The sequence below is a fragment of the Phasianus colchicus genome, chromosome 2, assembly GCF_987193195.1.
Source record: "Phasianus colchicus chromosome 2, bPhaCol1.hap1.1, whole genome shotgun sequence".
Lineage (NCBI taxonomy): Eukaryota > Metazoa > Chordata > Aves > Galliformes > Phasianidae > Phasianus > Phasianus colchicus.
This window is the reverse complement of record NC_143437.1, coordinates 52,041,685-52,067,255: the sequence shown is the minus strand read 5'-3', so window position 1 is coordinate 52,067,255 and position 25,571 is coordinate 52,041,685. Positions and strand designations below refer to the sequence as shown.

General features: G+C 41.2%; 3 protein-coding genes across 5 annotated transcripts in view; 2 read left to right on the top strand and 1 right to left on the bottom strand.

Moving 5' to 3' along the window:
• Positions 1–1,055: 1,055 nt before the first annotated feature.
• Positions 1,056–10,249, top strand: LTV1 (LTV1 ribosome biogenesis factor). The gene is made up of 11 exons (XM_031611366.2): positions 1,056–1,365; positions 1,550–1,681; positions 2,943–3,131; positions 3,312–3,399; positions 4,624–4,744; positions 5,314–5,563; positions 6,294–6,421; positions 7,318–7,451; positions 7,719–7,771; positions 8,546–8,746; positions 9,306–10,249. The coding sequence occupies exons 1-11, from the start codon at positions 1,363–1,365 to the stop codon at positions 9,417–9,419; spliced, it is 1,413 nt and encodes a 470-aa protein (XP_031467226.2). The 5' UTR covers positions 1,056–1,362; the 3' UTR covers positions 9,420–10,249.
• Positions 10,250–11,142: 893 nt separating this feature from the next.
• Positions 11,143–20,117, top strand: ZC2HC1B (zinc finger C2HC-type containing 1B). The gene is made up of 8 exons (XM_031611387.2): positions 11,143–11,282; positions 12,567–12,631; positions 14,806–14,925; positions 15,575–15,713; positions 17,495–17,619; positions 18,023–18,125; positions 19,105–19,183; positions 20,027–20,117. Exons 1-8 carry the CDS (start codon positions 11,246–11,248, stop codon positions 20,049–20,051), a joined length of 693 nt encoding a protein of 230 aa, XP_031467247.1. The 5' UTR covers positions 11,143–11,245; the 3' UTR covers positions 20,052–20,117.
• Positions 19,737–25,571, bottom strand: part of PLAGL1 (PLAG1 like zinc finger 1) — a 53,764-nt gene continuing 47,929 nt past the window's right edge. For all 3 annotated transcript variants that reach the window (XM_090135686.1, XM_031611373.2, XM_090135687.1), the window contains one exon: positions 19,737–25,220. In XM_090135686.1, coding sequence (XP_089991812.1) covers positions 23,945–25,220 — 1,276 coding nt within the window. In that variant the 3' untranslated portion in view covers positions 19,737–23,944. The remainder of the gene's footprint in view (positions 25,221–25,571) is intronic.

Below are 25,571 nucleotides of genomic sequence, written 5' to 3'. Positions count from 1 at the left end.
CCAAGTGCCTTAGACAAATGTTTAGCTCTTTCCATTATAGATACATGTGAATGTATATATAAATATATATAAATACAAAATAAAGGAAACATCAATAAAATTGTTCAGAAAATCTTAACAGATAATATTCTGTTCTTGACTCCCTAGCAAGTAAAGGGGCATATGTAGTGGAGTTAGAGAGCTGTTACTTGTTGGAAAGTTGTCTGCAGAGGTTGAATTAGAAGTCATTCTGTGTGGAAATGAAATGAAGGAAAGTGAAATGAAGTTCCTGAAACCTTCCTTTGAATCGAGGCATAGAATCACAGTCTGGGTTAGGTTGGAAGGGATCTCAAAGTCCACCCAGCTCCAATCCTGCTCCGTGGGCAGGGCTGCCCACACCAGCCCAGGGTGCATCCATCCTCGCCTCGAGCACCTCCAAGGGTGTTCAAATATATGTGCTTTGCAAGAACAAAGACAAAAGCTGGTAGCATAGATTTGCTGGGAGTCAGCCTCTTCTCCTCTACCTCTAGTGCCAGGACTAGAGGGAACGGCCTCAAGCTGAGCCAGGGGGGGGTTCAGGTTGGACATTAGGAAATAATTCCTCTCTAAAAGAGCGGTCAGGCAGTGGAATGGACTGCACAGGGAGGTGGCGGAGTCACCAACCCTGAAGGTGTTCAAGAAGCATTTAGGTGTTGTACTGAGGGACGCGGTTTGGTGACAGGATGTTGGACTGGATGATCTCGGAGGTCCCTTCCAACCTCGGCGCTTCTATGATTCCGTGATTCCTGACAGGGCGCTGGGGACACCTAGCGACGTGCGGGGAGCGGCGCGCCAACGGGAGCCGAGACGGTTGTCAGGCACGCGCAGGTATATTTAAAAGTACGCGGTCGCACACACAGGTGAAACAGTTGTTTTAAAAACAATTCTGTCTCAATTTCCAATAACGTACTTCCCCCGTTCGTTGCTACCACCACAACTCGAGCTCGAACGCCGCCAGGGCGGCAGCCGGCCCCGCCCCGCCCCGCCCTGACAGGGCAGCCCGCAACTGCGCGTGCGCCGTGCCCTATGGCCGCCCCGCCGTCGCTGGAGGTTGGGACCATTCTCCCAGTGTGGGGGACGAAGAGAAAGACGCGTCCCGCGGGGTAGCGGAGAAATACCCTACGTGCGCTGCTAGAACCAGACTCTCGATTTAAGTGGCGCCGTATTGCAAGAAAGCTGGTCGTTATTCTTACTAAAGAATAAAAGAGCCCTTCGGAGCGACGGCCCCACGATATCCCCCTGCGGCCGGTGGTTGCTCCCCGCACGCACGCCGCAGCCGTCCCGTGTGTGGCCGGGCCGTGCGACCGGGCGTGGAGGCGGTGGTCTGGGGGCTGCGCTGCCGCCATGGTGAGCGGTGGTCGCGGTGGGGTGGAGGCGGCGGCTGCGCGACGCTCATCCCGTGCGATCTGCGTGTGCGGCAGCGGCCGTGTGGGTGCGAGGGGTACAGCGGGGGAACCCGGGCAGAAGATTCTTTCCGGGTGCTTTTAATCTTTCGTTTCTTATTAATGATTCGCCGAGTATCCCTTTGCAGCCTCGCAAGAAGAAGAAGCCCTTCATAGAGAAGAAGAAGGCGGTGACGTTTCACTTAGTGCACAGAAGCCAGAGGGACCCCCTTGCTGCTGATGATACCGCCCCGCAGAGGGTCCTGCTGCCTGCCCACAGGGTGAGCCGCTGCTTGTCGTGCTTGGTTCGTCCACGCGGCAGAAGCTACGGGGAGAAAAGTGGCACAATTCCAAAACGGAGCCTGAGAGAAGGTAGCACGTAGTCACACTTATTTAAAAGAAGGAGACGCTGCAGGGAACTTGGTAGTTGTGAGTTACTGCTTGTGAGTTATTGCTTGAGTTAAGGATGACTAGCTGGTCTCGTGGACCAGCAAAACAAGCAAAGGTTGACCGACCCTTTGCCTGCTCTACTCTGGCCTTGAGAGTTCCCAGCTGCAGTGCTGTATCTAGGCCTGGGGCCCCCAGCACCAGAAGGATGTCGAGTTGTTGGGAGTGGAGCCTGTGGGGGTGCTGAGAGCTGTCAGAGGGCTGGAGCACCTTTGTGAAGAAAGGCTGAGGGAGCTGCGCTGCTTTAGCTTGGAGGAGAGAAGGCTTTGGGGGACCTCATTGTGATCTTCAGGAGAGACACTGAGTTTTTACATATGTAGTGATAAGGCAAAGCAGAATAGTTTTAAACTAAAAAAGGGGAGATTTAGCTTAGGCATTAGGGGGAAATTCCTTACTCAGCAGTGAGGCACCAGCACAGGCTGTCCAGAGAAGCTGTGGTGCCCCCCATCCCTGCAGACACTCAAGGCCTGGTTGGATGGGCCCCGGGCAGCCTGAGCTGATGGGTGGGAAATTCTGCTCATGGCAGAGGCTTGGAACTGGATGATCTTTAAGATTTCTTTCAATTTAAGCCATTCTGTGAGCTATCCTGAAAAGAAAAAAAAAAAGATAATCAGTTTTGCTGTTTATAGAAAAAGCTTTTTAAGTGTTTGCTCAAACAGCAACCTAATGGTTACAGCATTGTAAGTTACAGTGTATTAAAATAATGAGAAGAGAGAAGACTGTACAATTTGCTGTAGAATTGGTGTAATCTGATCCAAACTGAAGAAGAGTATCGCTTCTGATTGTGCACACTTGTATTTAATGCTGAGAATTTTAAAAACCGATTGCAAAATGTGGAGTTCTTTGTTAGTGGTCCAGTTAATTTAGGTACTAGTTGTTGCTAACTGAGCCTAATTTTATTACTATTTCTTAAAATGTTTCTTTTCCAAAAGCTGTTTTCAGCAGGGGAGTAGTAGGCTGATGGTCTTTTTTGGGTTTTTTTGTTTGTTTGTTTTTATGAGTTTGGGTTTTGTCAATGGATACATTACTTTTATTTTTGCTGAGTTTTAAATAGACTTAATTAACTGCTTGTATTTTTTTTCTTACAATTCCAAGGGCCACGAGGAGCAGAGAAGGGAGGAGCAGCGGAAATACGGAGTCTTTTTTGATGATGACTATGACTATTTGCAGCATTTGAAAGAAGCATCTGGCCCCTCTGAGCTTGTCCCTTCTTTCTGTGGACAGCAAAGCAGAATCGTAATCACAAGTGAGGGTCGCATAGAGGATGAAATTCAACGAATTGCTGTAAGTAGTATTTTTGCTAATATGGAGATACAGATGTTTATAGTCACTGGCATAACTTCCAGAATTTCATGACACTGGATTATGTTGCAATGGAAAATCGTTGAGTAATTTCAAACAATAAAGTATGCAGTTGCCCATCAGTCACTTTTAACATTTTGTTTTTGTGTTTGTTTGTTTTAGGCTCCATCTATCAAGTTGCCTTCCTCAGTATTTGCCACTGAATTTGAGGAGGACGTGGGCCTGCTAAATAAAGCAGCTCCTGTTTCAGGTACCATGAAGTCTTGTACCTTTCCGTAGCAGAAGTTGCCATGTAGGTAGTACTCAGTAATTAACAGCACTATAATCAAAGCAGTAGTTTAGTTGTTTTTTTGGTTTTTTTTTTAGAACAGACTCAAGAGCAGATATAAAGGATGATCTATACCAGACCTATGTTTCCATTCGAAACCTGCTTCTGTCAGTCTGTAATAATTGCTTTTAAGCATTGCATAGAGGGAGGAAAAAGGCCATGAGTTACTGCTATTATCCAGCATGTATGAACTAATAACAGGGAAGAGCTTCTGTCGCTACTAACAATATTCTGTAGGTAATGCTATTGAATTTATGACTCCATCAGTTTGAATGCAAATGTGTAACTGGATTTTCATTCTCAAAATTCCTCTTTTCAATTGCTGAAATACATTTACTTTCCTTCATCAGCTTAATTTCAGAGTTACAGGCTTAAAAGAATGCTCTTTAAGTACCTATGTTTGTACTGTACTAAACGTTTACTTTCAAGTCATCTTAGGTTGTTGTTTTTTGTAACAGTACTTAATAGTTCTGTGCCCTGACAGCAGGGTTGCTGGAGATACTTTTGCTAGTTACAAAAGGTTTCCCTGAGCAGTGTGGAAAGTGTTAAGGGCTGGGAGCTAGGGTTGGCAGTTGATCATACAGCACTGTAACTTGGATCATTTCTGTTCTGTAATCGGAATCATAGAATCCTTAAAGTTGAAAGGGACCTCTGAAGGCCATCCAGTCCAACTCCCCTGCAATGAACAGGAACACCTCAGCTACATCAGGTTGCCAAGGGCCTAATCCTGCTCACCTTGAGAGTCTCCAGGGATAGGGCGTCCACCAACTTTCTGGGCAACCTGTTCCAATGCCTCACCACCCTCACTGTAGAAGTTTTTTTCCTTATATTTAACTTAAATCTACCCTCATTGAGCTTGAAACCGTTTCCCCTTTTTCTATCAAGTAATATGTTAACACAGATTAAAATACATTTTTGGATGCCTAAGACATCTCAGGAATCTTCTTTTCTGAATGAGGAAAATAGTCAAGAGGCTGATGATTTACTGGTCAATTTGCATCAAATCTACAAATGTTACTGGAGGAAACTTGTGACCTTAAGTTTAATATTTTGCTAATCAAATTGAATTGCTTTTTATCAAGGAATGCAGCTTCAGGATGTCACAGCAACTTTCATACTTAAGTTTTTTTCTTTTCCATTCTCCAGGACCACGGCTGGATTTTGACCCTGATATTGTTGCAGCTCTTGATGATGATTTTGACTTCGATAATCCAGAAAATGTTCTGGAAGATGATTTTGTTCTACAAGCAAACAAACTAAAGGAAGGGTACATAAAGCTTTGTGGAACTACTTATGTCACAAATGAATAGTAATGTTACTGTTTGTTATTTCACATGTTGTTGTAGGAAGCAAGAGTGGTTTCACATTTCAGGCTTAATACATTTATGTCAGAGTATCACCATGTGTTACGTGGGTGATAGTTTAAAAAAGATCAAAATTACGTGGATTATCCAAGATGAGAGATGGGTTTCACTTGCTACCTTGAGCCCAAAAATTAGTACTGATCAATAACAATACTTGTGAAGTATTTCTGAAGGTCTTGGAAATGCATGTTACCACAGTGCATATTATTTCCTTCTGTTTTGTGAAATGATATCAAAGAAAACAGGCAGTGATGAATTTTACCACATTTCCTATTTAAGAGTCTGGTATGTTTCCACCTTGACAAAAACAGCAGAATGTAAGCATATCCTTGCTGTCAGCGTACAGATGTGTGATCCAACAGCTATCAGAATAATTCCTAGTCTTTAGGCAATTGTGTCAGGGAACACAACATTGAGCAGAGCTGTGGAGATATCCGTGGATTGTTCTAAACTGTTTTGTAATTCTGTTTAGGAGATCAGATGCTGAAGATGAAGATGAGTGGGAAGATATGGAGGATGATAGTGATGAAAAGGATAGTTGTAGTAACGATGAAGATTATGATTCAGAAGGCCCTTTGTCAAATGATGGTGTTAATGGCCAAGGAAGAGAGTTCCTGTTTATGCAGGAAGAAACCAGGAGTCGTTTCACAGAATATTCTATGACATCTTCAGTAATGAGAAGGAATGAGCAGTTAACCCTCTTGGATGACAGATTTGAGAAGGTAAGGCAGCTCAGGAATGTGACCCTCACACAAAAAGGTGCCAGATGCTTCTTTGGTTCATCTCATGAGGTGCTGCCCTGTATGTCTGTGCAAATTCCTCCTGCATTTGATAGTTAGGCACCAAACAGCTGTTACCTGCACACACACAGCATTTAATGCTGCGTGCACTAAGCATGTTGTGTTAAATAGGCTACAGTGTTAACTGATTGATTATTGAAAGTTCTAACATTGATATCGTTTAGTTAAATTATTCCAGTGACTACAATGAACATTGATGGTTGGTGTAGCTTCTCTGGGAAGGTCTACATAGTAAATCATGTAAAGCTTTCTTATACTTGATCCTTATAGACTTGATACTTATAGACTTGATCCTTTCACCCCTTCTCCACACTGTGCCAAGTATACATGGATGAACACTGGAGATGTTGGCTGATATTTGTCCTGAGCAGTGACAAGCTTTTTAGCATACAGATTGAAATTAAGACAACATTTTTGCAGAAACTGGTCTACATATTTTCTTTCAGTGATATATATTATCTTGCAGTAACTTTGTTAATCCTCTGGTGAATGTATATTGTTAGTAAGGAGGTAATCCTACCACAGGTGTGTTGTTCAGCAAATGAGAAGGGAGAGAAAAGAGGGGCAAATAGGAAGAGATGTATAAAGCTTTATGCTGTCACGGACTTGTTCAACAAGTGTGATCTAATTAAGGTATCCCCTTTTTATTTAGTTTTTTGAACAGTTTGATGAAGACGAAATTGGAGCCTTGGATAATGTGGAATTAGAAGGCTATATTAACACAGACAACACTCGGTTGGAGGAAGTCTTGAGTGATTTCTACAAAGAGAAAGCGAAGAAGTACGTACTCTCAGATACACATAGTTATGTCACCATGCTTTTATGCCAAAAGTTTGAGTATGTTATTTCCTGTTCATGGAAATGAAGATTACGTCTCACAATAAAAACAGTTTGATAGGAGTATTCTCCCTTCTTTGTGTGACTAAATGTCAGTCTTGGTAGGGCGTGATTAAAATTAAATGCAGGCAATTTGCTGCTTTATATTATATTTTGTTCTTTTTATAATTATATCTAGTCTAAGTAATGTCCAGGGGTGTTTTTCCTTTGCCTTTTTAGTGCAACTTAAATTACTCCATAGAATTTAAATTTGTTTTTAACAGACTCTATAGCCAAGGAGATTGGAATCAGTTGAGTACCAGCAGTGAAACACTGCATACCTAGTTATGTGATTATAAACTCAAGGGCAACTGTTGCCACTGTGCAACTGGAGCATGGCCAAAATCAGAGCTTATAAAGCAACCCCACACCATTGTATTGAATTTACAGAGTGTATTCTCTTCTTCTTAAAACAAGTGCTATTATCTCAAAGTTAAGTGTCTAGGTATCCACCCATAAACCTTCTGTTTCCTGGTTGAAAGATGTAACGTGTCCCTTGTAGTGAAGTATGAATGGTCAGTAGGGGAGTATATAATCACCTCTAGTGTTTACATGCTAAAAAGTGTATTCTCTTCCTGTCCTCCAATCACCAATATTGTGTGCCAGATACTTTTGAGATACAGAAATAACCACTTTCTAATCTGTCACTCAAGCTTTAGTTTTTAGTGGCAATGCTAATTCTTGTAGTAGGTTGTAATGGGAGCAGTTTTCTTTTGGCTTAGGGTTTTACTGGGGGGAGATTTGTTTTACATAATTAAGTATTTCCAAGAAAAGATGAACCTTCTTTTTTTTCTTCAAAGTTGTGTGAAATTGGATACTCTTGAACCGTTTGAAGATGCTCCTGCAAATGAAGACAGTGATGAAGAAAAAGAAGAAAGAGTAACTCTGGTTATTGAGGAACCAAAAGAAAAGTGGGATTGTGAATCAATTTTGAGTAAGTATTTGGAGTTCTCATTCATTCTTAGTACTTCAAAGTAAATGAAGTTTACTATTGTGGCACTTTTCTAACTGTACTTCTAGGTTTATGCTTCTGAAGCATAACATTAGGAATTATTGCAAGGTAAAAGTACTCCCTTTGTGGAGATTACTTAATTCTTGCGGTTTTCTCTATTCAAAGACTAGTATTATGATTCATAATAAATGTATTTAATTTTTATTTGCAAGTTTGTTCTTCACTGTTTTTTTTATCTGTGTGATTTAGGTACGTATTCAAACTTATATAATCACCCAAAGCTTATCGAGGAGCCATCAAAGGTAAAAGCATTAAAATTATTCAGAGTAACACTGTGACTTAGGAGAACTTGAGAGAAAAGCGATTGTTGTCTCATTGGATGACTATTTAAAAGTAGATGTGAGCAGAAAAAAATGTTGGGAAGGGTATTACCTTACAGCTTCACCAGACAAGGATTTGGATATATAGAGATATTTATAAAAATACACACACATCTTTATTTATATTAGAAGGAAAATTGAGTAAGACTTGATTAAATCACTAGGTGCTCAGAATTTCTATAATAGCTAAGCAGAAACTTAACAAGAAAATGAATTCTTCACTCTCTTCTCTCAATGAAGCTTCTTTTAATCAATGTCTTGCAACGTCATACTAAAGATTTCTCTTGAAAATAGATTTACGTTGACGTTTTACTGTTTGAGGTGATGTACTCCAGTTTGGCCTTCTAGAAGTTCCTCATGAGAAGTAGAGCTGGGCTTGATGTGGTTTTAAAGGAAACCTTTTTCTTGAAACCTTATGAAGGCAATATTGAGAGCCTGCTTAAGTCCATTTTTTCAATAATGTTGAATAAAGGGAGAAAACATTTTTGTTGTTCAAGGGGACTTATTCTGCTTATAGGTGTTTGATTTTACTTTGAGATTAATGTGCATCTTTCTGAGGGAAGAATATATATAAGAATGTTTGTTACTGTCTCATCTGAATCTGCTAGTTTTATTCTGTACAGATAAGACACTGCAGTCTGCACTTCCTGGAGAGGAAGCCAGGGACCATTAACACGTATGCACTGTCTGTTTTAGCCAAAACCAATAAAAATTTCCTCAAAGACTGGAATTCCTCTGCACGTCCTGCCTCAGAAAGGTCTTACTGCTAAGCAGGTGGAACGCATGCAAATGATTAATGACAGCGACCTGCCTAGAGCATCGACACAGCCCCGTTCTAAAAATGAGAGCAAAGAGGACCGCAAAGCCAGGAAGCAGGCAATAAAAGAGGAGCGGAAGGTAGGCCTTACTTTACATAAAGCCCAGAAAAAAAAACAACAACTTTATTCTGGAATTCTTTGAGTTGTAGGAACATTTTAAAACCCATTTAATTTTGTGTTTTGACATTAATGGGCAAAGTTTTCTGGTCTGAAAGGAATAATTATTAGTAGTTAATAATAGAAAGAAAGCTAGCATTGTGGTTCTGCACTCCATATTTCCTATCTGGGTGTTATCGTGGGCACTGTCGGATGGGTAACTCAAAGATATTTCAGTATTACCTAGGGAAGCAAAGAAAACAGTAACTGTATTTCAAATCATACAAAGTAAAAAGTTTCCGAAATAAACCTTGGAAAACCTACTTGGACACATTGGATAATTAGTGGTTTTATTTAGCACCAGAAATTATCAGCATGTTATGAGCTTCAGCTAATTAAAGATAATATTTCTGGACATAATCAGATTTAAGTGTTGTAGAAGAGTTAATGCTGTAAGCAAGACGATTATGACTTTTCATGATCCATAAACATTAGTTACAGTGGTTCCTATTTCATAAATTTGTAATTGTTCATATGCACAGGAACGCAGAATGGAGAAGAAAGCCAACAAGATGGCCTTCAAATTGGAGAAAACAAGGCAAGAGAAAGAGTTGCTCAATCTGAAACAAAACATGCAAGGACTGAAGCTGTCTTGAAATTCAGAAATTTTCGTTTTGGAAACATTGTGGAAACATTGATTTTTTTTTTGTCTGTCTTGAGAAGAGAATTGCTAACTGATAAGACTTGCCAGGCATGCACAAAGGGGGCTAATGGTATTTGGTACAGCAGTATCTGACTTGTCATTCTTTCTGAAGTTATACCTTAAATAATGAATTAATGTCTCTTTTGTCGTGACACTGCTGCAAACTTTTGTTACCCTAGAAATGTATTAAAATTTTAAAATATATTTTTCTTATAAACTGTCATTGAGCAGAGTGTGTCATGTGTTGAATGCGTTCAGCACTTCAGCAGAATCCTGCAGATTTGATCTGATGCTTCCATTAAATTATTTGAGTTTGTACAGAGCACTGTGTCTACTTATCTCTCCCCTACGTTGGCCATTAAATATAGTGCCTTGATAGAGCAGAGTTTTGGAAATGAATGAGTTTTCACCCACTCCTTAGTTCTTTCATGGGTCGGTTATTTATTGATTGGATAAACTTTTTGTAAGCAGAGGTGTCTAAAGAGCTATTGTGTAGCTGAACATCCCTCTTACCTAAGATGAGTTAGGTTTAGGTTAGATATTAGGAGGAAGTTTTTCACACAGATGTGGTGATGCCCTGGAATAGGTTGCCCAAGGAGGTTGTGGATGCCCCATCCCTGGAGGCATTCAAGGCCAGGCTGGATGTGGCACTGGGCAGCCTGGTCTGGTGGTTGGCGACCCTGCACATAGCAGGGTGGTTGAAACTACATGATCATTTATGGTCCTTTTCAATCCAGGCCATTCTATGGTTCTGTATTTTACATGTTTGGCAAATAACATTTGTTGCAACAAGTATTGCAAAGGCACTAGTAGGTGTCTCTTATTGTTGCTGTTTAAAGCAACTTTGCTTTAAGTAGTAAACATGGCAATCATTGTGTAACAAACAGTAGCTATTTCAGAAAGCTTGGTGCAGATGGCGAATAGCCATTGTCTGGATTTTCCTGAAATACTGTTCTTCGTCTTGCATTTAGTTTGCTTTCACGAAATACAGGCTTATGATCCAACACAGCTGTTGCAAAGGCTTTCTGAAGGTGAGCAGGAAGCCTTTATTGCAGACTTAACATGATCTTAAATTACTGTACTGTACATAAGAATTATTCTGGTGACCAGTCTGTACCCATGAATAAAGGAATGAGATCTGCAGTCAGCCCTTCTGAAACTTCCTGTGCTCATGTGAATACATCAACCCTCGATTTTTAGAGCTGAGCACTTGTTGAGTGAGAAGGCAACCTGTTTTACTGGGACAGAGAAACCAAAACAGTAGAGCAGACTGACAACTACAAAATTCTAAGTATCTGGAATGTTCCTCTTTTATATGAACACTAGGTGGAGACAAGATAACAGGAGGGCTTAATACTTGCTCATACTGGGGGAAAAAGCTTTTGCAATATTTTGATAAAGTGAGTCTTAGGATAACTGAATGAACAGTTATGTCCACAAGTTTCTTCATTGCTGCTTAGAAAATCAAAGTGTGAATACAGTATTCACATTAAGATTAAACATGCTTTAGGTTTGCTCAAGTTTTATGTTAAACAAGTAGAAATCAACTGTTACATTAGAAAAAGTTTGGGAGTTCTCATTTTGCTTGTATCTGGACTGGTTTTCATGTGTTTCACATGCTTAAGCGGGGTCTGCTTGTGTCATAATTGTTAACTGTGACACATGGTAACTTGGGCTGCTATAAGCTTTGGCCTTCTGAATGATGAAGGCTGACCACCTAGAGCTCATGACTCCTGACAACAGCACTGAAGAGTAAATTCAAGAAACCACCATATTAAGATGAGCCAGATACCAGCACAGGAGTTAAATGGAACAAGTGAGTAACAGACACTTCAGTGGTTTGTGTGGAATGTAATTTTATGTTTTACTATAAATAATTTATGCAAGGCAGTGCTTGTGTTTTTTACCCGTCTCTACCTGTCACTGAATATGTCTAAAGTCACCTGTCCTGTGTAGTATGCTGTCATTTGTCCTGCCTTCCCACTGCTGATTGAATAACAGTCTTTGAAAGAAGTTGTATCGGTCGAAACTTTGAGGGGATGCAAACAATAAGAGATGGGACAGGAAGAGGGGGGCACTTGAAAGAGTACAGTCTAGCGTAAGCACAGACATGCAGAAAGGTTTTTCTTGGAAACAAAAGTGGAGTGTAGTTTAAACAGTTGATAGAATGAGAGTGAGAAGTTACACAATTGCTTTTGTTCCTCAAATTGGTGAAATACTGTAGTAACTTTTCCCTGTGCCTTGGAGTGTGGTAATATCTGAATGAAGAGGTAACAAAAGCAGTTCCACATCTGCTCCTGCTCAGCAATACAAAGATTCCTTTTGTTTCAGCCAAAGCAGGTAAGGAATGCTTAAATGTAGACGTCTTTCCCTCTGTAGATTACAGGTCTTGTGAAAAGGGCTCTTTGTTACGTTCAAATATTTCTGAAAGCTGTTTTTGCTTAATGCAAGAAACATCCCTGCACTGAAATGAGAATACGTTAAGTAGTACTGGAGTCATAGAACTGTCTTCTCTGTAACTTCAATTTATTTTTGATAAAAGGTGATTTAAAAACAAAACCCCCTAGCAGTTTGCATCTGCAAAGTAAGTCATCTTGGACACAGATGTTACCCTAGAAATGACATCGTGGCAACAGTCTGTCTTAAGAATGGAGGTGGTATCACACTCAGTGTGATGCCTTCCAGCCTGCAGAATGGTGGGGCTTTTTGCTACCATTACTTGATGGTATGAAAAACGAAAGAAGTTTGGGTGCAAATCACTTGTGCTTGATGTTCCTCCCAGAATTCATGCCGCAATGACTTAATGAATGCTTTTCCTTCATCCCCTCTCCTCTCCTGCTTACGATGTCATTATGAAAGGAGGCGCCTTATTAGCAGGCATGTGGAGAACAAAAAGTGTCGCTTGGATTAAAGGAAATCTTGTGCTTTGTGGGAGTGAGAGAAATAAAGTGGTTCTGCAAAAAAGGCTCATGACTGCAGAGGTCCTTTTCTGACAATGTAAGAACGTTCCAGCAGATTAAGGGCTGAGTCTGACTTTTGGTTGTAGCGTAGTTCAGCGCTCCTGTTCTGCATAACTAAGACTATTTGAATTTTTATACAGCTGCCGGGAGTCAAGATTTGGTTCCTTGTAGAATCTGTGGAAGACAGTTTGCACAAGATGCTCTGGTAAAACTATGCTTTTCTTTTAAATGGGGATGTCAGTGCATTTATCTGAGAGGGGTGGGCACTGGGGAAGGAGGAGAGGTGGGTTGATCGTATGTTGAACAGCAAGTGATCTAAAAACTGCTTTCTTTAGGAAACCTGATTAGAGAATAGGTGAATGTTCATTAAAAATACTGTGACCTAACACAAGATTGCCATTTATCTTTCTTTATCTACTTCTCTGATAGCTAATTCTTGCTCTGTGTCATAGAATCATAGAATGTGCTGGGTTGAAAAGAACCATAATGATCACCTAGGTTCAACCATGTCATGTTTGAAATAGTGTTCTCTCCTGTTGAGATATAAATCACTGACCTGTGTCACATCCTGCAACCTGAAGCTTCCTTTGTGCTCCAGGTTTCAAGACAGGGTTAGTTATTTTAGGCTTCCTGGGAGAAACAGACTAATAAACCATCCGATAAGTGGCCCCTTTGACAATCTAATGCAGGCAGCAGGCTCAGTTCCAAAGCCTGCTGAAGTGAATGAAAAGATTCCCGCTGACCCCTCTGATCCCTGGATTACAGACTAAATGGGTGGCTTCACCCTTTGCCTAAAACAACACAACTGCAGAGTTTTTCTGAAAGGGTTGACTCTGCCTGCAGGCCTCCTTCTCTCAGTTCAATGGTGTGGTATAACTAAAAACTGAACTAGCAAAAGGAAATAAAAAGGGGGGGGGGAGGGGAATGGGAAATGGTAAAACCAAGCTGAGACAAACGTGGAATTGGCAGTTCAGTGTTTGATGCCTGAGATCGGATGTGACCAACGTGATGGTGTGATCTATCAAATTTGCGACCTGCCCTAGGAAACCTGTTTTCTTGGACTAGATTTTCAGATGTCCCTTCCAACGCCTACAGTTCTGTGAGGGTATGAAATTTGTTTGATTAGACAGCTATGTATGTCAGGAAGGGAGGAGGTTTCTCATCACTAGGACTTGCATGTGTTACAAGCCCTGCAATGCCTCTCTGTTCTTTGTGATATGGACCGGTGTGCTCATCAGTGAGCAAAGCCCATGTATCTGCCATCCCGTGCGCCCTGCAGGGAATTATTTGTCTTGAGTTTGCTAGAACATTGCTAGAAACAGAAGAGAAGGGCTTGAAGCACGTGACTAGAAAGGCTCAAATGGAAATGAGAATTTTAGAAAGGTGTATTATGGTAAACAGAGGAAATTCCTGGCCCAGCAGAGCTGATACTCCCATGCCTTGATCAGGCAGCAGTGTAACTCAAACGACACAGGGAAGAGAAAAGTGAGTGAGGGGACAGCAAAGGTAAATTAGTGAGAAGATGAATAACTGAGAGCTGGGAAAGGAGACTAAGTAAAGAAGGGCAGGAATGGAGTCTCTAATGGTCTAACTGCAGATGGCTCAGATGGGTGTAATCCGCAGCACTGGAGTAAGGATGTAGTTGTGTCCTCTCTCTCTCTGCATTTCTCATAAAGAGAAAATTGGGCGTGCTGTTGCAGATGGGTCAGGTTGTTGCTAAAAAGCTGTGCCACTTCTGAATCTTAAATCCCCCTTTGTTGTGTGGTGTATGTCTCCCGTGCACTGAGCCCTGGATATCTCCACTTAGGAGCTCCGTGTGCTTTCAGCCACAGATGGTACTCCTCGCTCTGAGCTGTCAGGTTACTGTGAGCTGTTACACAGCTGCACCCTTTCAGCCCGAGGCTGTCACTGCTCTGGCTGTGCTGATGGGATGAACGGGGCTGTTGTTTGCCAGTGGAGCACTGAGTCTGGAATACTTATCTAAACTCAATGGACTAATAATGTAAACATCAGCCTTTTGAACAGGAGCAGTCTGTTCTCCCTCTAAACCAAGAAAGAAAGGAAACTGAATGTGGCGGGGCTGAGGAAAGTGTCCAGTGAGACTGGGATTGCAAGCAGCCCAACTCTGCATGTGCTTTTCCCTGCTGTCCTCCAGCATGTCTCTGGGCATGTGAAAGTGCAGCTGTACACAGCTTTTTTTTTTTTTTTTAAAGTTCTGATGAACTCCTTGAGGAGTAAAACTGAACCTGGAAAAAAATACTGCTTCAGTTCCCTACTCTCAAATACAAGTAATATTAAAGCCTAAATTTAATGAATATTAAAGCATCGTTAACAAAGCATGATACAGCCCATAAGCAATGGTTTTTCTTTGCATCCCAGATGAGACATGAGCCCATTTGCAAGAAAGTCTTCAACAAGAAGCGCAAGCCCTTCAATTCTTTTAAACAGAGAGTGCAGGGAACAGATATCGGAACTGTGAAGAGGCAGCCCCTGCTGAAGGTATGGTTAATGTTGGAGCACATGTTATCTCTGTTTGAAGCCTTTCGTTTGCTAAGGTGATTGTTTCCTCCCAGGACAAAGCCTGGATGTTGTGGATGGTTCTTTCATATGTTCTTGACTCAGTGCCAAGTTCTTTTCTCCCCTTCTGAGTGCTGCTGGTATTGGAGAATATTTCTCAGTCCAGAAGCCAAACCTGCAGATACCATGACTACTCTAGGCACCAAGTGTCTGCTTTTCTAGGAAATGTCCCTTTGTGTATTCTAAGTACTATGCAAATTTCCAGCAGCCTTCTCTTCAAGGTTATTTAATGATGATGATGGGGAGGGGAAGACATGCATACGTGTATAGTTTTACCCAGATACACCAAATCACTGAAAATGATAGTGATCGTCTTATCTTCTCTATTCCCTCTTATGCATCCTTTTGTCTGCCACAAGCAGAGCATTCTTGTTGGAGTGTTTTGTTCCTGTATCTATGTGCTGCTGTTGTTAATAGGTGTCAGAGGGCTACTTCAGCTTTCCTGTGCCTTTCAAAAAATAGGAAAGTTTATTTTGTTAGTAACGTTTCTCTTGGAAAGGGAGAACCCTCACTTGAAGACATTTCTCTGTCCCTCACAGGAAGTTTGTGTCTTCCTCAATTTCCTTTGCAGAATCAGCCAGTGAAGAAATCTAACTGGAGGCAACACCATGCAGATTTTATCAATGCCATTCAGTCAGCCAAACAAGTGACGAAAGCTATGCAAGAAGGTCGTCCTCTTCCTCCTCCCCCCCCGCCAAGCATCAATCCAGGTTTGTGGCTCAGTTTATCCTAGTCTTGATCTTGTACTGATTTCTAGCAAAGCAATGAGCTCTTATTATGCACAGCTGGATTTCAGTTTTGTACCTCTCTGCACAACACCATGTGAACACTGATTCCTTCCATACTCTATTTTTTTCTGTGTTTCTTGGCTTGAGGAACAGTGCAGTGAAGAGGAAGTGGGGAGAAAGAGAAAGATAATTGTCCCTTTGTGGTTTATAAAGGTGGCAAGTTTGGAGCCAGGTGTTAGTGCTTTTGGAAGAGAGCTGGGATGCCTGTGTACTGCAAATGGCACTGTTGTGTGACAAAGTGTAAAACACACTCAGACTCACCACTCAGACTGAATGTAGTGCATATAGGCTTCCTGCTACCATGTGATAACTTTTCCACTATCCACTTCACAACCCCGGCTGTGCCATTAGGGGAAGTCATTTAGAAAACGTGACTGCTTTTACTCCTATAGCAGGTGTGGTCTCTACACAGAGCTCACTATGTTAGAAGTTACAGATCCAGAAATGTACAGCCAATATTCCTCATGATAGATGATTTACGAAATGTAGGAACAATCTTGGAAAAGGTCTCTGCGGAGTCCCTGCTGAGCCATAAAGGAAGAGGGAGGGAAGAAGGAGGGAGGGCTCTCAGCTCCCATACAGACTAGGAGTTCGTGACTGATACCAAAACCAGCTGTGAGGACTGCAGTCTTCTTCCTCTTCTAGATGTCAGCAATGCAGTAGAAGCAGCAGGACATGTTTTCTCTCCCTGATTGGGGTCAAGCTCTTCTCTGAACTTCCACTGTTGAATACCTTAATTACTCTGTTATTTCTCATTTGACTCCATCAACTCTAAGAGCAAACCCCTTCCTTTCCTTCTCTCTCTTTGGGTAACTAGAGTTGTGCAAGAGCTGGGGGAGTTGTGGAGAAAGGATCTGTGGAAAGGCCAATTGCTGAGGGGCACGGTGGGGATGTATACCCAGTAGCTCAGGGCTGGAGAAAAAGAGCACGTACTGTGGGAAGGAGAGAGGTTCCCATTCCCTCTCTTCCTCCTTCAGATAGATCCTAAACCTTGGTGCACCAGTTCCCACTGCTGAGATCAACAAGTGCAGTGCTTGGGCAGAGCTTGACTGTGTTGAGCTGAAAGAATGCTGACCCTCAGCACCGAACATTTATTGAAAGGAGTAGGGCTGCACCAGTGCTAAATGGGAAATCAGAGCTATAACACTGCCAGAAGCAACTCTGGAAGCACTACTGTGTGTTCTTTACAGTACTACTTCATACCTAGAAACCTGGCTGTTTAGTACCCCTTAGCTGACTGGGACAGCCTCTTAAGCTATATTTTAGGCACTGTCCAAAGGAAATGCATTTCACTAAAATAAATGGGAATGTTGATGGCCACACTTAAAAACTAGTCTTGAAATATTCTTTGACTCTTCAAGGAATTTCTAAATATTGCTTTAACTGCAGATTTTTTAATGTGAAATTTTGAGAGAGAGGGCTTAGGTCAAAGACATTTTAATTTGCTTTTATTAATGCTCAGGGATTTCCTACTGATAGCAATTTGCTGAGTTAATACCATAAGCACATGATTTAGGATCCTAAGTGCTTTCTTTGTAATTCTCCTAATTTTCTAATTTGGGATTTTTGAGACATTAAGAGCTGATGGGAGCTCACTGTGATCAACAGCTGATGGAGCCATCTTGGGTACTTCATTGAAGTAGGGCAAATCCTTTCTTGTGCTATAACAGCTGTGACACCACCTGTTCCTTTCCTATGATCAGACTATATTCAGTGTCCGTTCTGCTTGAGAAGATTCAACGAGGCTGCAGCAGCAAAGCACATCAAATTTTGTGAAGAACAAGCTACTCGCCGTGCCATTGCTGCCAAGATCACCAAACAGCCTATGGTAAGCAAACATGTTCACACTTGCATTGTCCTTGAGACAGATTTGCCAAATTATACTTTAGGTTGAGTAAAACCTGTATTAATATTTATCCTAATGTTCCAGGGAAGTTGGTAAGCTTCCTGAATGCAAGACACATGACCGAAGGTCTAAGCATCTCTGGGGAACCAGAAAAGCAGAGCTAATTGGTGGTGTCTTTAAGTGAGCCCCTCTTTTATTAAAAATAATAACAACACAAACAAATGTTGTGTTTTTTAGGCTTAAAAGCAGCATCCTAATGGGAGCAGGTGCACTTTTTCTTGTTCTTTTCTAACACTGTTTCAGCAATTTGGAGAATTGTTGTGGGGCTCTGTGAACTTCTTGCTAGAGTTGGGCATGCATTGTGCATCTTATTCTCTTACCCTAGGGCAAGCAACCAATGACTCAGAAAAAAAAAACAACTGTCACACCTCTGTTACTGCATGAAAAGAGAGTACAAAAGGTTGATAACACAGAAAAATCTACTCCAGGTAAGGAGTTCAATCAGCTATATTTATGTTTGCCTTAGAACAGACTCCACCAGCTCCAAATGGGTGTTGCTGATATCAAATGGCAGTACAAATCATCCCGATGCATTGTGCCAATTGCACGCACAGAGGGTTTCAAGTAGGTTCTAAGAAGGGACTTACCCTTTTCAGTTAGATGTTCTCAAACAGAAGCTTCTATATAAATCTGAAGTGTGCTGTCTGAGAGACAAGTTCCCTTTTTCAATTCAATAATACGATTCTATTATATCACATTCTTTATCTTTTAAGTCAATTAAGATGAAGCATCAAGCTTTGCATGTTTTTCATTTGATATGACTCTCACTTGTTGATTGAGCCTTAAAAATTACACTTCCACATCCCTAAAATTGTTCCCTCTAATCAGGAGTCAGTAAAATATGTTTGCTAGTATTCATTGCTACCAGCAATCATAACCAACATTCAGTCTGTTTAAAAGATGCTTTATTGAGTTAGCTGTGGTGTCATCTGTGAGCGATTGTAAGTACATGAAGCTTGGGGGAGACCTTATCACTCTACAACTGCCTGAAAGGAGGTTGTGGTGAAGTGGGTAGGTAACAGCAATAGCACAAGAGGTAATGGCCTAAAATTGCTCCAGAGAAGGTTCAGGTTGGATATTACAAAAAATTTCTGCTCAGGAAGAGTAATGCTGTTCTGGCACAGGCTGCCCAGGGAGGTGGTGCCGTCTCCGTCCATGGAGGTGTTCAGGAGCCATGTGGATGTGGCTCTGAGGGACGTGGGTGTGGCAGGGATGGGCTGATGGTTGGACTTAATGGTCTTAGAGGTCTTTTCCAGTCTTAAGGACTCTACAATATTATTATTTGTATATCAATATAGTTCGATCTATTCGTATATCAGTATCTTCTATCTTTACATTTCTGGAGGTTGGGTTCACGTACATTCAAATCTTTTATGCCCAATAACATTTTTAAATAATTATCTGCAGAGACTCCTCATGGAACACTGCAAAAAAGCAGAAAACCTTTGGGCGTGTCTCCTGTAAAAAAATCTGCTGGAGAATTTGGGTAAGGAATGCTTTTTTTTTTATTTCAACAGATGTCTTTAGCAAGTCTCATGTTCTCCTGTGCTCTACGCAGAGTTCCTATATGAACAGTGTATGAACTCTTAGGGTTACCGTGCAGGGCTCACAGACCATCAGCAGACCTCTATTGATCCTACCACCATTTTCAGGGCTTAGCTCTGACCCTCTGGGCTGAAAGGCATCTTTTTGTAGCATCATGGCTGAGTCCAAGCACCATCTGCACTGCAGACAGTGCAGCTGATATGCAGACTGGACAGAGCAGGAGATGGGTGGACTAATCAGCAAAGCAGAGGTTAGGAAGTGCCTCTGGCCTCCTTGCTGTCAGGTGGCAGATCCCGAGTATGTTTTCAGTGCTGGGAAAGGAGGCATCAGAAAAATGGCTGAGGGAGCTGCAAATCTCTCTAAGGATGATTTAATCTAAAAGGTAATGACAAAAGCAAGCAGTTACTTGACTTGTGTAACACTTGCAGATTGTCCTTGAGCTAACTGAAAAATTCTGTTTCCTAAAGTTGATTTCACTCACTTAAAAACATTACAATTTTAACCTTTGTGTGATGGTTTGAAAGGAAAAGTGCAGCAAAAACCTGAAAAGGGGCAAGAAAACCTCTGGAGAGAGTAACATAGTGGTGTTCATAAAAACTTAAATGCCAAATGTTTACCAAAGATATTGAAAGAAATCAGCCCTCCAACGTAATACTTAATAACATAAGAAGGCTTACTTTTGCTTTGGTTTAATAATCTCAGCTTTGGTTTAATAATCTCAGCTAAAAGGGAGTTATGTGTTTCAGTGTAAGTAACCAGTATGTGGCTTTGTTGCTGCTTTCAGACAGCAGACACAGACCAGAAGATAGAGTGGCTGCCTGCCAGGGACACATTAAGGTGTTCTGCAGAAGCACTGAGCCTTAACAGTGTGATCCTCCAGCACCTCTTCTACCCCAAGTCCTGCAGTGCTCAGTCTGTTGTGATGCAGTGATAATAATACAGTGGGTACCATCTCCAATTAAAAATAATAATAATAATGGAATTTCACTGTCCTCCTTTATTTTTCTCTTGGCCACAAAGCTTTTAGGCTGTCCTTTTTAAAGCTGTGAGATCATCCGTACCAGTTGCCAAAATCTAATTAAAACATCATCTGGAAGGTTGTGGTCCATTCAATCAGAAAGGACTTCTTTCCTGTGAAGGTGACAGAGCACAGCAACAGGCTGTCCGCAGAGACTGTGGAGTCTCCTCCTCTGGAGATGTTCCAGACCCACCTGGATGCTTTCCTGTGTAATGTAATCACCCAATCATCAATATATGAAACTTGCTGTCCCATTTGGGACTGTCTGTAAAAACCCACTGGTTAAGAAAACATAGAGTTGGAGCAGGACCAACTTAGAAATAAAGTTAAAAAGTAATGAATGTGTTCCCCAGTGTGGGCTGGGAAATGAACACTAGGAACAGTTGTGTGTACACATAGGTTGAAGATTCTTTTGTTCCACCAACTCTAATGCTTACTCTTCAATGTTACTTCAGCAGGTTCACGTGGCTTCCATCTTCTCATTTTCAAACGAGTGCTTTTTCTCTATGAGAGCAGATGTTCATTAAGTTTCTCAATTTCACAGACTTTCTTGATTACAGGAATTCTGTTTAGCTGCAAACGTGTCCAAGCGGAGTTCAGATGGATAGACAGACTGTTTTCGTGTCTCATGTAACATGAGGTAAAATACCCTGAGCTATCACAGAGGATCAGTGCCTGACCTGGGCGATGGTATCTCCCTGCTCTATCAGAGCTCTACAGGGCTTTTTGTCTCAAACCTTTTCTTCCAAACTGTGCACAGAATGTGGTGGTTTTTAAGGAGAGAAATAAGACCAAGATGCTATCTGCTCTGTGCCTTACTTGTGAGCTGGAGCGTATGGCTGCATTCTGTAGGCTTCAGCCACACAGCTTTGCTGAGCTCAGCATGAGCACACCCATGTGTTTGCCTGCAGCACTGCGTGCTCCACACAAGATGACAGTGATGGTGATGGTTATCCAGGTTTAGAGGTGTATGAATAGCATGTTATATGTACCCAGAGCTCTGCAGAATTAAGCACAGATATGTTTGATTTGTGCATTTTCATGTCAGAATAGAAGCCACGTGCTAATGCAGACTTAACATTTTGTAATTCATAAATAAGATCTTGCAATGGAGTGGTGACAGCTAATCTGCAGGCAAAAAATAGTTCTTTCTTTTCATTTGCATTGTACTAGGATACTTCTACCACATACTATATATGGACTGCTGCTGAGCTCCATCTATATTTATGATATCAAGAATCTAGAAAAGCCATTTTGAATAGACTGAAGAGTTAAAGCAGGAGCAGCACCTATTTAAGGTATACTTCTGTGTTTTACTTGCAGGTGCCACTACAGTGAGCTTTGTTTTCCTTGTAGATGTTGCAGTGTGCCTCTTACGAGTTTTAATGCAAAAATGGTTGTTCTCTCCTGGCAGCCTGATCTACCCCATTTAAGGGGTGGCAGCCCTGCCCATGGCAGAGCAGTTGGAAGTAGATGATCTTTGAGGCCCCTTCCAACCCAAGCCATTCTGTGTCTTTTTACGTGACTGAGACTTGGCTTTTAACTTGCAGTTCAGTATGATCAACATCTCTCACTAACGTATCTCAGTGAGATACATTTCATAAGAGACTGCAACCAGAGCGTGTCTCTAGGCAGCCCAGAGCTCTGCTCCCATTGCAGCGAGCAGCTCAGAGTGGTGGGTGTTATGCAACATTGCAGTGTTTCCTTCTTAACGTCTTATTTTAATGCAAAGACAAATATTTCATAACTTATTAAACCTCCTAGAAAAGCACAATCTGAAGTGTCTACTAGTATATGTGATCAGGCATGTACAAGAATGTGTTGTTTGGGGGTTGTTTTTTTCTTTTCTCAAGTACATAAACTTGAATGAAGCCACGTGAATACAATTTGCACGAATAAGGAAAACAATGCAGTAAACAGACACATACCTTTCCAAGTCTGAACAGAATTATGAGTTGTAAAATGTGCGTGTAACACTGTTTACAACCTTTTCACTCTTCACTAAACTGTAATTTGAACAACTGCTAACTGGGCATGAACCTACTCTTCCTACTGCTATCCCTGTTATGATGATCTTAACATTTATTTTGTTTTGCCCTATGCTAAGATTTTTAAAAATAAGAAAACTTCTCCAGTGTATCTGAAGAACATATTCCTGCACAAAGCGCAATAATCCCACCATCCCTTAATCCAAATAATGATAAACTTGAAAAAATATTCACATAATTATAGTTCATTAACAGCAAAACAGCAATCAATGATTCACAAATATTGTTTTTTTTATTTGAAGTTGCCTGGAAATAGTCCTGTGATTACCAAAGGAGAAGAGAACAAGCTTGCTTCATGGTGTGTCTGTAATTATTATTAGGTACTATTAATTCAAGTGAATTTAGTAGAAGAGATTGCATATTCTGATTCAGAAATTCTGCATCTGTTTCAGCTGTAATAGAACCCACTAGTAATGGCATCATATGCTAAAATGATGTTCTGTTTTTTTTAAGTATGGGTTATGCAAGGCAGCAAGTAAATTCTGAAGTTGTTTGTTTAAATGTTATCTACTGGGAGATGGGATTTTTTGCAATTTCTGCTAGTTGGTCAGGGGACAGGGCTGTAACACCTACATCAGCTGGAAACATACAGCAATTTACTATAGGAAGCAAACATGAGCCGTGATTCTGATTTGGGTGAAAATACCAAAATACCACTCAGCAAAAACAGGATGAAGATCATCTAACCATTGCCATACTTGCTGATTTCCTATGCCATTTTGAGGCAGGTTCACAACCCATTGTTTTGAAGAGGCCCATCCTGAGGTAACCACCACAAGCTCTTCTGCATGGGGACCTACCACAGCCTCATTGAAGGCAGACCTTGGCTGGAGGCTCCCCTGGGCAATCTCCAATCTTTGAGACAATTCACTTCCCATTCTGAAAACTACACCTATACAAGACATCTGTTATGGTGTAGCCATGCAGCAGTGGTAGTTATTTCCAGCCCTTGGAAAAATGCAGGAGATGCACATAGTCGAAGTGCACTTCAGAAGAAAATAAAGAAGTCTACTTAGGTGTAATCACAACAGTGATTTTGTTTTAAAAGAGTGGAACTAGAAGATAAGATTTATTCTTGAATCTTTAAATCAAAATGATTCCATAACATTTGGTAATTAGGTAAATGCTTAGAAGAAATCTATATCACACCGATAAATTATTGATCTTAAGTTTGCCATGCGTATACATTTCCTGTGATTTATGGCTCATTAAAATTATTCTTCTGTTCTTTTCCCCCTTCTTCCCATTTACCCTAACCCTATTTCTCCTAATGTGGCAGTCATAGTTTCATTGTGCCTATTACAAGGTTTTGCTGTTGTTGAAGACATTAAGCTGTTTGTTTAAAAGGTAAGAAACAAGAATATCGAGGGTACTGAGGGAAGTATGTTAGTCCTACTATTGTCATATGCTAAAAATTAATAATAGTATGAAAAATAGAGCTTCTTGTTTATTAACATTCTGAATTGAACTACCATGTCCATAACATGCTTTAAAAAAAAAAAAAAAAAAAATTGGGGCAGTTTTTCTTGAAACACAGAAGAAGAAAAACAAAAAATACCCTTCCTAACAGATTTAAGTAAGAAGCACAGTCTTTTCTTTATAAAAAAAGAAAAAAAAGAAAAAAAAGCAAGCATAGTTATTTGAAGGCATGATGAAAATGAGGCAACGTTACAGAATTTGTAGTGGATGGAAAAGAGCGAGGAAGATGATGCAGCTGGTTTATGGCCATGCCACCAGTTGCTAGCTGTAGACCTTGCTGTTGGCTGAGGCCGTTCAGCCTCTGTGATGATTCCTCTGGACCAAATGCCATTGTGATATCCCCAGTAGTGCTCTGGTTGTCACCTTGTGGGAGTTGCCAGAAACTCATCACATGAGTGAGATCCATGAAAGGCATGCTGGTAGTTTCAGCTGCTGTCTCTGTCTCCTTGTGCACTGGGTATTTGTTAGTATCACCTACAGGCCCTGAGGAAGCTTCTTCCAGACTGATTTTGTGGAGAGATTGAGGTTCTGGTAATGGCAGGTCCTCCAGAAGATGGACGTTGTAACCTTTAACATCCACTTTGATAGGAAGATTCTTGAGGGAGCCTGCTGCAAATGAGGTAGAGCTAAGGTCATATTTATTAGACTGATGAAGGTTCAGGTTGGCAGGGATGGCTGTTGAGCATGGTGTGGGAGGGAGAGCTGCAAGGCTATCTGTACAGCCCATTCTTTGCAAAAGAGGAGAAGGTTCAATAGGAAGAGCAGTTTGTAAGCTTGGCTGGGGATGAAGATGTGAACAGTTGTATTCCTTTGGTTCTGAATTATTCAAAATTCCATTCTGCACCGAGACCCTTTCAGGAAAAGGGGACAATATGCTGGCATCTTCCTTCAGTCTGAATGGAAAAAGCTGGTCAAGGAGACCTACCGAGTCACCATTCTGCAACCTGCTCTTGAGCAGTTCTTGTGGATGAGTCTTCCTTGTATGGCGAGTCAAGTGGTCCTTCCGCCCAAACCTCTGGGCACAAAACTGGCATAGAAAGTCTTTGCAACCTGTGTGAACCACCATGTGACGCCGCACATCTTTACGGGTATAGAAGTGACGCTCACAATGGTCACACTTATGTTTCTTTTCCTTGGTATTGCCAGTTGGTTTCCCTGCATGACTTTTGAGGTGTTCCAACAAAACTTCAGTGCCACCAAACTCCTGAGCACATACCCTACAGGTAAGGTCTCCACTGGTGGCTGAATGAAGAGCCAAGTGTCTCTTATAACCTAGCTTGGTGTTGTACTTCTTGCCACACTCTTCACACTTGAAGGCCATCTTGTTTGGGTCATGAGTCTGAAGGTGATTCTTTAGATGGTCTTTCCTATGAAATGTCTTTTCACAGTAGCCACACTGGTGAGATTTCTGTGGAGAATGAGTGGCTGAGTGCCTAAAACAGAAAGAAAGTGTAATCAGCATTTACTGTAATTTACATTAACTCTAGTACACAATGCAGCTTCAAGACCTGAAAACACTGGCCTCTTGAAGGAAGGCATTTTCACAAGTTCTCAGATTATTAGTAAAAGCCTAACTTTTTTTTTTTAGAGGAGTGTGTTAATCATAAAGCATACAGTAGGTTCAAATTGCTCACCACAGTCTTTCTGAATAGTAATTGAGGGAAACTAGTTTCCTTAATTATTGCAAACACAGGAATATGAAGACTGAACTTGGGGATTAACTGTCGCTAAGACACTGAAGAAGAAAAGGATGTCCTTGTTTCTCCCACACAAGAAAAGGAGTG

Coding starts and splice junctions, on each gene's coding strand:
- LTV1 (XM_031611366.2), top strand. Junction 3,400..4,623: donor TAAAGCAGCTCCTGTTTCAG/GTACCATGAAGT, acceptor TCCATTCTCCAG/GACCACGGCTGGATTTTGAC. Junction 7,772..8,545: donor TTATCGAGGAGCCATCAAAG/GTAAAAGCATTA, acceptor TGTCTGTTTTAG/CCAAAACCAATAAAAATTTC.
- ZC2HC1B (XM_031611387.2), top strand. CDS start 11,246: ATGAGCCAGATACCAGCACAGGAGTTAAATGGAACAA. Junction 12,632..14,805: donor AGTTTGCACAAGATGCTCTG/GTAAAACTATGC, acceptor TTTGCATCCCAG/ATGAGACATGAGCCCATTTG. Junction 17,620..18,022: donor AGATCACCAAACAGCCTATG/GTAAGCAAACAT, acceptor CTCTTACCCTAG/GGCAAGCAACCAATGACTCA.